Raw genomic sequence first — 11,945 nt, forward strand, 5'->3', positions numbered from 1 at the left:
GCTTAAATGAGTATAGTTTAAACAGATAGCAGCGAGTGCTGTTCAGGTCTCACCTGCGCTATCAACACGTGATGACGGCATAAATGACAGTTATTCCAGCATAAAGCACTCGCATTGATTAAAGAGTGATTGGTTTGTCCACGTATTGTTTTTTTCTCTCTCTCATCGCTCTTGTTGTAATGTATTGGGAAGCCAGAATTTGTATCCATCAACAGAAACATGCATTAGCCGAACTCTAACAAACCATATTACAGATGCATTGTCAGATTTAAGTTGAACCGCGGTCCTAGTGCATGCCGAACCGTGTGTGGAGAACGGTACGGTTCGATTTTTTACCGAGAACTGTTGCACCCCTAGTAATTACATAAGACAAGTTAAGCAATTTTTAAACATTTATAGGCTGTATAAATCTCAATAATAATAATAAAACAGCAATAATCATTAGAAAAATGTCTAAATAACTTTATATTTCTTTGCTCGTTATTTTATTACTGACTGTTCACTTGTCTTTTTTGAAGAAATGTTTATTTAACTGAACAAATTTGTCCGTATCGTTCATCGCTCATTTTCAAAACACATTTTCATTCATTTTTGGGTGAACTAACCCTTTAACTTATATACTTAAAAAGTGCTGTGTTAAAAATGGTATCGAGAGTTGTGGAATTGCATTCTTTACCTGCTGTCTAGTTCCTCTAGCTGCAGCAGCAGCAGAGCGTCCCCGTCCTTCAGAGACAACTCTCTCAGTGTTCTCTGCATGTCCTGAGGTGGGAAAACCCTCCAACCACTCGCCCCGCCCCCACTGGCCCCTGGACGGCTCTGCTCCTGGCACAAAAAGGCCTCTTGGGGCCCTAGAGCCTCGAGCACTGTACCCAGAGTGGCCCCACCAGCAAAGCCCTTCATAGAATGCACCAGACCGGATCCATCAGCGTCTCCAACCCCTGACCCATCCCCACATCCCAGCTCCTCTGCAGAGGGACGCAACACAGTCAGCAAAACAGGCTCCCATTCAACGCCAGTTTTCACCGCCACACCATTGACCTAAAAGAAAAAGAGAGAAAAAGGAAAACATCAATTTGGCTCTAACGGTTTTAGATTGCAATCCACAATACATCTCTTTTCCACCAACAAGATGCCAATGTCAAAGGCGGTGCCTGATCTGGCTCATTACATGAAGAAATGGCGGTTCCGGACCAGAAAAATTTACTCTACTGTTATGCGCTGCAAAAAGGTGCTAAATTAAATAGCTTTGGCTGTTCTCAAAACTAGGAGTAAGATTTATAAACCATGATCAGGAGGCACCATGTTTGTTTGGGGGCAAATTATGTAGTCAGTAACATCAGTATCCAACTCTCAACTCAGTGGAAACATGGACCAGTTCTGAGAGAGGTTCACATTATCAATTTCATAATAAATCCATATGACCACTGATGAAGTAAATGCCCACCTCTCTTCCATTCCACACAAAGAGATCAGAGCCATTAGACACACCTGCACTATACAGGGATATCTGGTCATCTGAAACAACACAAGAGTCATACTGTAAATAATCACCCAGAATCAGTAATCATGTACACTACTGCTGAAAAGTTTGGCGTTGGTAAGATTTTATAATGTTTTTTTTTTTTAAAGTCTCAAGTTCACCAAGGCATTTTAATCTAAAACACAGTAAAAACATTAATGAAATGTTTAAAATATGTGCTTTCTATTGGAATATATTTTTAAACGTAATTTATTCCTGTAATTGCAAAGTCTTCAGTGTCACATGATCCTTCAGGAATCATTCTAATTTGATGATTTGCTGCTTTCATATTATTATCAATGTCAAAAATAGTTGTGCTGCTTCATATTTTTATGAAAACCCTGATACATTTTGTTTTTCAGAAATCTAAACTAGGGCTGAGTGATATGGCCAAAAAAATGATCATGGTAACTTTTTCATAGCAGTCGATATCAATAATTATATGATAAATGTCAAATCATTATTTCTTTCAACTTTAAAGCCAGATTTTTGCTCCAAAGTTAAAGTTGTAGAAACCAGACCGCCAGAATGCCAGTAAGTACAGAGAGAGGATCCTCTTCGTCAACAGAATTTTCACTCTCTTTCTTTCTTTCTCCGACTTTGTCCTCTCGTTTCTGGGTTTTCGGCTTCACTTTTACCTCTTCCTCCTAAGAAAAAAAAAATCACAAATAGAAATTACCTGTCATCTAACCATACATAGACACTGCAATAAAAAACAAAAGACTAACCGGTGCCTCCCAGTAGCCGAGCTGATCGATGTCTTTGATGTAGACATGATAATGACCTCCATAACAACCTCCTTTATGTATGATGATGGAGAAGAGCTCGTACGAATACTCTGAGTCTGGCCAATTGTTCTGTCAGAAGCACAACACGTGTTAATCCTCTGCTTTGAAATTGAGTTGCTGTGGTCATTTTAGCTCTCCCTCTAGACCTGTGCTTCTAGTTTACTAGCGATTAAAAAGTTAGTCTCTGCTTGATGAATCTGGGATAACAATCTAAAGGTTCTCAACAGCTGCTAACAGGATGGTAACTCTGATCCTGCAGTGCATTCTACAAAACATGACCAGATATCATACTCTGTTCAGTGTAGAATCTTCACTATTAACACAGATTTATCTTACTTGGCTGGAGAGTTTGGAAAATGTATTTGCGTGTGATTCAGCTCTGGTACCTGCTCACAAAATGGTCTGAGGTTGAATGTAAGAGGAAAAGCGTAGCTCCCGGTCTCTTTGTAGCGCTCACACTTGGCAAAGTCAAAGTTGAACCTCAACAAGGAAATGGTCAGGAATGGTGGAAGTTTTCTCAGTTTTGCAGACTGCAACAAAAGACAAAATTAAGAAGTTTTATAACCAACTATAGTCGACTCATCTGAATTAGTATCTAGAATAATGGCTTAGTGCACATGTTAATAGGGATCATGTAACATGAGAAATCAAATTTCCTTGACCCATAACTATATCTATAGAATCCTGAAAAAAAAATGCAACATGGTTTTCACAAAAATATTAAGCACAACTTTAATAAGAAATGTTTCTCAAACGCCAAATCAGCATATTAGAATGATTTCTGAAGAATCATGTGACACTGAAGACTGGAATAATGATGCTGAAAATTCAGCTTTACCATCACATGGAAAAATTACATTTTCCATTATATTAAAATAGAAAACAGTTATTTTAAATTGTAACAATAATTCAAAACATTATTGTTTTTACTGTATCTCTAATGAGTTAAATGCAGCCTTGGTGAGCATAAAAGAGGAAACTCAAAAACATGAAAAAAAATCTTACAGACCTTATACTTTTGAACAGTAGTATACCTAGGGTAAATAATGAAAAAATAAAAAAGACATGACCCCTTTAAATAAATATCTAATTGGAGATTTTGCAAAAAATCTCCATTGTGTAAGGCCTCGAAGGACAAATTAACAGTATTAACTCAGATAAAAAGAGTTTGAGTTCTGAGAAGTGACTGACCTTAGCGGCCCTAACCAGCTGGTCACATCTGCTGCAGCGGTACAGATTGTTACCCTCAAACATCTCCTCCTCCACAAACATGTTCCACAGCGCCTCCTCTAGGCCACTTACACCACGCACTGATACGGTCAAGTCCAGAAAGTCCTCCTGAGAGAACAGAAAGATAGTGAGATGCATATAGTAAATAGACATACACAACTGTTGAAAGGTTTGGGGGCAGTAAGAGTCTTTTATGCTCATCAAGGCATTTATTTTAAAAACAATAAAGTAAAAACAGTAATAACGTGAAATATTATTATAATCCCAAAAAACTGTTTTCTATTTTAATATATTTTAAAACATAATTTTTTTCTGTGATAGCAAGGAAGTTAAAACATCAGTGTCATATGATCCTTCAGAAATCATTCTAATATGCTGATATGGTGTTAAAGAAACATTTCAATGTTGAAAACAGTTGTTTTGGTTGAAAACAGCATTTATTTAAAATTTAAATCAATTGTAACATCATAAATGTCTTTACTGTGACTTTTGGTCGAATGAATGTGTCCTTGCTAAATAAAATTATTAATTTCTTTCACATGGTGTATCATAAATAATAAATATGCACTGTTTTTCTGCTGGTTATATTTAAAGTGGTCACAAATTGGACTGCTGGAAGCAAAAATAAGTAGAGAAACACAGGAGGGAACATTCTCCTTTCTGACCTGTCTCTCACTAATATTGCCGCACTCTTTGCAGGTGATCTGGTTGACAAGCGTCCCATGGTACAGCCGGTGTATGAGACTGCTGCCTGAAGTGCCTACTAATGAGCTCTCCAGAGCACTGAACAGGATCCGGTTCAGCTCCTGCACATCCTGCTGACCCATTTCCTAAAGACGAAATCAAAACAGAAGACGAAAGATTTTAACAAGCTGCCTGATCATTTCAGTTTAACTTTAACCAGACTCTTTATGTGGAAACTGTTTGTTTTCCAAGCCACTGTTTGATCTACAAATACACATTTTGACTCCTCAAACCAGAGTAAAGCTCTGGAGGAGGAAGGAGGAAGGGGGGATTTCTTAAAGGTGTAGTAGCAAAATGAACGGTTCCTGATTTTGCCTTGAGCAAGATAATTAAGTTGCATCATAGATTCTATTACCCAAAGTGACCCATGCGACCCTGGGGAACCATTTAACCCCAGATTACAAAGGGTCTGTCTTTGCAATCAGTCACTGTTAGATGAAACATACCTGCTAAATGGACAGTAATTAAAGATCACAAAGACTTTGTACCTCATTGTTCGTCCAGCCAAAACTGTCCGTCAGATCTGATGTGGAGGCTGTTTTTTCATCCACCAGCAACAGATGAGAAAACAGTCTCTGAAGCTCCAGAGGAATCACACGGACCTGAGATCACACAGAACAAGAAACATCTATTCATCTGGTCCTCTGAAACACTTATAGAGCCTTCTGTTCATCCCTCTCTTACACACATTCATACACACCTTTGCCTCTGGTTTGTCCTTGTCAGCCAGACATCCTAATTCATCTGGTCCGAGATGGAACAGCTCCTCTGCAAGAGATGATTTTATGCCATAACACTATAAAAAATTAATTCACCCCAAAATGAAAATTCTGTCATTCTCATGTTGTCCCAACACTGTATGGCTTTGTTTTTACACAGAATACAAAAACCTGATGTTTTTTAAGTGTATCTTGGTCACTCCATCCATATAAAGTGAATCAGGAATTGGGCTGTCAAGTTTCAAACTTACAGAAAAGTAATTATAAAAGAATAAAAAGTGGTTCATATGACCCTACGCTATATTCAAGTCTTTTGAATTCTGAATTTATCAAGATCTTCGTTGGACAAACAAGCCAAAATCGCTAACAGAAATCTTAAGAGTTGAACTCGAATCCGATTCGCTGGATCAACTGGATCAACCGATTCAATGAATTCACGCATCGAGTCGCTAGAATCGCTACGTCTCTCATGAAAGCTAACCCTAGAAATTCAGACTTTATTTGGGCGTTTTGGAGATTGATAGAACCAGTCCTCATTAACTTACATTATATGTAGTGGTGATGAACCAACTGCAATTGAACCAGTTGCTTCGAAAATGATTCACACACACACCGATCGAAATTTCCCTAGCTTCGAATTGATTCGAATCAAAAGATTCATAAAAGTTCGAAGCTTCATCAAGCAGAGTTTCGAAAGCGCTCATAACTAATTATATTGATTAGAGAGGCCAGAATTCTCTTCAGAAGTAAGTAAATGATGACAGAACGTTAATTTTTGACAAACTAATTCTTTAAATAGTGATGAAACATCAGAATGTCTTTTTCAGCCCATCTTACCCCTAAACTCTGGGGTGAAGAGTAGAGTCTGGATCAGGGAGTTGAGGTAACATGTGCCACCCTGATTCTTGATCCCGCACAGTTTGATTTTCCCTCTGGGTGGTGGAGGCTCACACTCTCTCCCCTTCACACCTGTGCCAGGTGTAGAGGAGGAAAAGCCATCCCCGTCCTCCTCAAACAGATCTCCAAACATGACCGCTGCTGCCTTGTAAAGCTTAGTCTTGGTAAACCTCCCGTTCTTCAGTGAACCGAGTTTCGTTTACTGTGAAAGGAAAGCGTTTCACCTCTTGCTATCTCATCTTTGTCTTCCCCAGCTCCCGATTAACAATCAATGGGCTCACCCTGGAATACGATGACTTAACAGGACTAAACATCGCCTTTATAAACCAAAAGAACTAAACTTATCGCCCCGTTTAAGTGTCGTGACGTTCCTCTGGATGAATCACAGGTGTCGCCTGTAAATCTCGGTCTTTAAAACGCAAAGTGGAAATCTGAGAGGTGACTGCACTGCTTCCATATTTCACCATTGAGATATAAAAGAACTATTTTTTTCGTTGACAGCCTCATTATTTCTTTCGTTTTATTAGACCGCTAACGTATTCAATAAATAGCCTTTTTAAACTCGACTGTTTCATTCGAATTCGACCAGTCTGTTAGTAGTAATAATGGAAAAATTGAAATCTGAGTAGAAAACCATTAATGTTTTTAGGACGCAGCCATGTTTGCTTGATGACACGTAGAGCCGCTATGCATTGTGGTACTTGTAGTTCTCCATGATAACGGCCCTCCTTCTTGCAAGTGATCTTGTTTAGCTAAGAAGAACTACATATTTCCGATCATCTGGTTGTTCCTTGGCTTGATGGGTTCTGTAGTTTGAAGATGACATATTTATATAATAAATCTGTTATACACAAATAATTTTAATATATGTAAATGTTCATATTTGAAACTGTGAAACATGGACATTGATAAAACAACTATAGCTAAGTAAGATCAATTTATTGTAGGTGCAAAGAACAAGAGGTAAAATACAAATGTGTTACATATAAATAATATTATTTATTACATTATTTCACATTATTGATATAGTATTTATTAAACATTGTATGCCACTTTCCACAAATGAGTGTACCCTATTTTTGGAAAGTGTATGTTATAAATAAAAGTTACACAGAGCCTAAATGTTCTGTGCCCTCATTTCACTTTCTGTATTCACAGGATGTCCAGTGTGCACAGATGTCAACTTCTTGAAACAGAATAGTCTTTGCTCAACCACAATGTAATTGAAACCGTTTTAAACTGAACTGTTTTGAGGACACATTTGAGAGATTTGCGACTGAAAGTCTCTCTTGCATCTTGACAGTCCTTTTTATGCAGATGAGGTAGTTTACAGGAAGTATCAAACTCCATAGTCCACCACCGTCAGCTTGATTGACTTCTCTGACATTAAAGAGTTTCTCATCAAAGTGTTAGTCGAGGCGGAAGTCAAGAGTGGAAGAGAACGATTCAGTTCTATCAACTTCTGTGGCATGTGGTAAAAATAAGCAAAAACTGAACTATTGTTTGTGCCCTCAGTGGATCCTCAGCTTGAAGACTTTGGAGAGAGGTGCTTTGGCACTGGAGTACATCAGGTATGAACCCTCTGCTGAGGTAAAGAACTCCCAGTCACTGCATCCAATAGTAGGCAACCGATGGACAGGAACAAAGCCCTCATATCCCTGCCATCTATCAGGGACAAAAACAATAAAACTGAAGAAGAAATCTATCTTCATTTGCTGCAATATTCATTATAGTTTATAGCACTGTTATACTGTAATCATATGGAAGCCCGTTTCTTCCTCAGAATAAAATAAAAATAAATAAAAAGGTCACTTTTTAATAATTCATAATTATGATTTTTTTTTCTTGCGATTCTGACTATATTTCTTTTTGGACTTTTTTTCCCTCCGAATTATAAGAAAAAAGCCAGAATTGTGAGCGATAAAGTCCGAATTGTGAGATATAAACTCGCAGTTGTGAGAAAAATGTCAGAATTGTGAGATCTTTTTTTTTTTTTATAATTGTTATTTATACCGTGATGGAAACACAAATAATAATAATAATAATAATAATAAAACAATTGTGAAATGTAAACTCAGAATTGCGAAAAAGTCAGTCAGAATTCTGTTTGCATATCTTGTAATTCTTGTAACTCAATTGTAAGATATTCATTTTGAGAAAAATTACCTTTTCTCAATTTTTTTTAATCCAAGGTAAAAATGGGCTTCCATATTATCCTGATAATATTTGAGAAAATAACAATTGAACACCATTTACAGATAAGTCTTATCCTATAGGCTTGTATATCTGTTTCATTCGAATTCGACCAGTCTGTTAGTAGTAATAATGGAAAAATTGAAATCTGAGTAGAAAACCATTAATGTTTTTAGGACGCAGCCATGTTTGCTTGATGACACGTAGAGCCGCTATGCATTGTGGTACTTGTAGTTCTCCATGATAACGGCCCTCCTTCTTGCAAGTGATCTTGTTTAGCTAAGAAGAACTACATATTTCCGATCATCTGGTTGTTCCTTGGCTTGATGGGTTCTGTAGTTTGAAGATGACATATTTATATAATAAATCTGTTATACACAAATAATTTTAATATATGTAAATGTTCATATTTGAAACTGTGAAACATGGACATTGATAAAACAACTATAGCTAAGTAAGATCAATTTATTGTAGGTGCAAAGAACAAGAGGTAAAATACAAATGTGTTACATATAAATAATATTATTTATTACATTATTTCACATTATTGATATAGTATTTATTAAACATTGTATGCCACTTTCCACAAATGAGTGTACCCTATTTTTGGAAAGTGTATGTTATAAATAAAAGTTACACAGAGCCTAAATGTTCTGTGCCCTCATTTCACTTTCTGTATTCACAGGATGTCCAGTGTGCACAGATGTCAACTTCTTGAAACAGAATAGTCTTTGCTCAACCACAATGTAATTGAAACCGTTTTAAACTGAACTGTTTTGAGGACACATTTGAGAGATTTGCGACTGAAAGTCTCTCTTGCATCTTGACAGTCCTTTTTATGCAGATGAGGTAGTTTACAGGAAGTATCAAACTCCATAGTCCACCACCGTCAGCTTGATTGACTTCTCTGACATTAAAGAGTTTCTCATCAAAGTGTTAGTCGAGGCGGAAGTCAAGAGTGGAAGAGAACGATTCAGTTCTATCAACTTCTGTGGCATGTGGTAAAAATAAGCAAAAACTGAACTATTGTTTGTGCCCTCAGTGGATCCTCAGCTTGAAGACTTTGGAGAGAGGTGCTTTGGCACTGGAGTACATCAGGTATGAACCCTCTGCTGAGGTAAAGAACTCCCAGTCACTGCATCCAATAGTAGGCAACCGATGGACAGGAACAAAGCCCTCATATCCCTGCCATCTATCAGGGACAAAAACAATAAAACTGAAGAAGAAATCTATCTTCATTTGCTGCAATATTCATTATAGTTTATAGCACTGTTATACTGTAATCATATGGAAGCCCGTTTCTTCCTCAGAATAAAATAAAAATAAATAAAAAGGTCACTTTTTAATAATTCATAATTATGATTTTTTTTTCTTGCGATTCTGACTATATTTCTTTTTGGACTTTTTTTCCCTCCGAATTATAAGAAAAAAGCCAGAATTGTGAGCGATAAAGTCCGAATTGTGAGATATAAACTCGCAGTTGTGAGAAAAATGTCAGAATTGTGAGATCTTTTTTTTTTTTTATAATTGTTATTTATACCGTGATGGAAACACAAATAATAATAATAATAATAATAATAAAACAATTGTGAAATGTAAACTCAGAATTGCGAAAAAGTCAGTCAGAATTCTGTTTGCATATCTTGTAATTCTTGTAACTCAATTGTAAGATATTCATTTTGAGAAAAATTACCTTTTCTCAATTTTTTTTAATCCAAGGTAAAAATGGGCTTCCATATTATCCTGATAATATTTGAGAAAATAACAATTGAACACCATTTACAGATAAGTCTTATCCTATAGGCTTGTATATCAGAAAATCAGATTTTTTTTTAAGTGATACCATGACTTTTATATAGGTTTACTTATCTCTTACATTAAAGTGTGGAAGGAAGGATGGGATAGAAAAAAGTAATATCTTCCCAAATGTACTGTATAATATTTGAAATATACAGTACACTATACAGTACAGTATGGTTTTTGCCCAGTTTTTTCCCACGATTTACAATCAGGAAGAGTTGACTCTAGTTCCCGAAGTCATATAGCCTGTCTGCCAATTTTGTGCAGTTAAGAGATTTTTACAGAAAATTAGATTTTAAAAGTTGTACATGTGGTATCAACACAAACGCCTGACTTGTTCACTAACCACCCGCAATGCAGTTTACCCATCTGAAGTGCTGCAGCATGTGTATTTAAATGAAGTTGTGAGTTATGGTCTGTGCATAATGTTTGAGCTTTCAATCATTACCTGTATATAACACTGTTCAAAGAGTAAGATGATCCATCATAAGAGTTGGCTACGACTAAGAAGTGCTCATCTCCAACAGAAAAGAATTCCCAGTCCACCGCACTGCCATACATGAGGAAATCAAGTCAAAAAATGTGGATAATTATTGATTCAACCCCCAAAAAACGTTTATAGTTCAGGCCTTACCTGTATGTTACAATGTCTTGGAATTTGAGGAACATCTTGGTTGTCATATCAAGTTCATATATAGTTGAGTTGATGGTATAGAGGCTTGGTCCTCTCTCACACAGCATATGTCCATTAGCAACAGCTAGGAAGACTCTGTTTCCAATCTGAAACATCTCCCAGTCTGTAGCCCCAAATGTCTAGAGAAATTAACAAATGTATGTTGAGAAAGAAAAATAGATTTGGTCTGGTAATAATAATACGTTTTCCAAAACACTGCCATGGCTTTTATCATTGCCTTTCAAATGTATAGAAGGTTGAGGTAAAAGGCTGCTAACACCATTTCTGATAAGTAGAAGTTAAACCTCAGAAGTATTTCTATACTAGGTTAAGAAAGTTGTAGCGTCTGACACATTTTTGGGAAACACAGTCTTGCTGAATTGACACTGACTGCATCCAAAACTTCATGAGATCCATATCACATCACTGTGATATATGACTTAGATTTTGTTAGATGGTAGGATCCCAAGATTTTAATTATAGTGTAACATCATCTAAACGATTAATATTAACAAAAAAAAACTATTCTTGTTCTTTTTTCCCCAATAAAACACATCTGCACATGGGGAAATTCCCATCTGAAACGGCTGAAAACATCACAAGCAGTAATAAGTCTGCCTTGTTAAGTCTGTTGACTTTGGATCAGTGATTTAGAGAAAATTCAACGATGATTAAAAATGTTTCACATTTTTATAGACTTGAATGGAAGCAGCCATTACTTCATGGCTTCCTATTGCTAATTTGAATCATTTTTTATATAAAATAAAATATTCCAAAGAAATTCTGCCATTATCACCCTAATTTTATCTTCTCTGTGAAACCAAAAAAAGGACTTTTCCAATCTGCTATTTTCCATACAAAGAAAATGGATGGTGACTTATATTATCAATTTGAACATCAAATTGTTTGAACTATACTTTTATTCATTTTAAAGCTTGACATTTATTTTGGAGGGTCACCCTCCACTTGAGTTTTATTTTAAAAAATAATTTTAAAAAATCCATCAGATCCAACTACAAGTTTCTAAGCTTTCCTGGGTTTAATGGAAGAAAGAACTTTTCCTTTAAATGATATTTATCAGAAATCATCTTCCCAAGCCCAATACACATAAATAGACAGAGACTATATCTTATCTTTCCTTTAAAGGTGCTGTATGTAAGTTTTTGACTCTACTAAAGCATAAAAATAGCATAATATGTTTGCAGGTATTTAAGAAACATGCTAAGTTAACATACTTGTTTATCTGAAAAACAATGCTACAATCAGTTATTCTCCTTTGAAAATGTGCGTTCTGGGCCGGAATGTCGGTCTCTGATTTGGTTTGTGAAACCCGCCCACTGCCAATTTACCCAATTGTATTTCGGCACCCCGGGTTGCCAGTT

The 11,945-nt window shown here is 36.3% G+C and overlaps 2 protein-coding genes across 3 annotated transcripts in view; both read right to left on the reverse strand.

Annotated features, from left to right (window-relative positions):
* LOC107713072 (ubiquitin carboxyl-terminal hydrolase 40-like) overlaps positions 1 to 6,565 on the reverse strand; it is a 15,851-nt gene extending 9,286 nt beyond the window's left edge. The window contains exons 1-10 of the mRNA XM_016518494.1: positions 5,838 to 6,565; positions 4,982 to 5,049; positions 4,770 to 4,883; positions 4,203 to 4,367; positions 3,499 to 3,645; positions 2,694 to 2,837; positions 2,248 to 2,376; positions 2,052 to 2,166; positions 1,445 to 1,515; positions 677 to 1,038 (exon numbers count right to left, since the gene is read on the reverse strand). Coding sequence (XP_016373980.1) covers positions 677 to 1,038; positions 1,445 to 1,515; positions 2,052 to 2,166; positions 2,248 to 2,376; positions 2,694 to 2,837; positions 3,499 to 3,645; positions 4,203 to 4,367; positions 4,770 to 4,883; positions 4,982 to 5,049; positions 5,838 to 6,030 — 1,508 coding nt within the window. The 5' untranslated portion in view covers positions 6,031 to 6,565. The remainder of the gene's footprint in view (positions 1 to 676; positions 1,039 to 1,444; positions 1,516 to 2,051; positions 2,167 to 2,247; positions 2,377 to 2,693; positions 2,838 to 3,498; positions 3,646 to 4,202; positions 4,368 to 4,769; positions 4,884 to 4,981; positions 5,050 to 5,837) is intronic.
* A 2,000-nt stretch (positions 6,566 to 8,565) lies between these two features.
* Positions 8,566 to 11,945, reverse strand: part of LOC107713092 (thrombospondin-type laminin G domain and EAR repeat-containing protein-like) — a 36,140-nt gene continuing 32,760 nt past the window's right edge. For both annotated transcript variants that reach the window (XM_016518520.1, XM_016518519.1), the window contains 3 exons: positions 10,525 to 10,703; positions 10,339 to 10,440; positions 8,566 to 9,282 (listed from right to left, as the gene is read on the reverse strand). In XM_016518520.1, the coding sequence (XP_016374006.1) occupies positions 9,129 to 9,282; positions 10,339 to 10,440; positions 10,525 to 10,703 (435 nt within the window). In that variant the 3' untranslated portion in view covers positions 8,566 to 9,128. The remainder of the gene's footprint in view (positions 9,283 to 10,338; positions 10,441 to 10,524; positions 10,704 to 11,945) is intronic.

This window comes from Sinocyclocheilus rhinocerous, unplaced genomic scaffold (assembly GCF_001515625.1).
Source record: "Sinocyclocheilus rhinocerous isolate Xijiao unplaced genomic scaffold, SAMN03320098_v1.1 scaffold1982, whole genome shotgun sequence".
Taxonomy (NCBI): Eukaryota; Metazoa; Chordata; class Actinopteri; order Cypriniformes; family Cyprinidae; genus Sinocyclocheilus; species Sinocyclocheilus rhinocerous.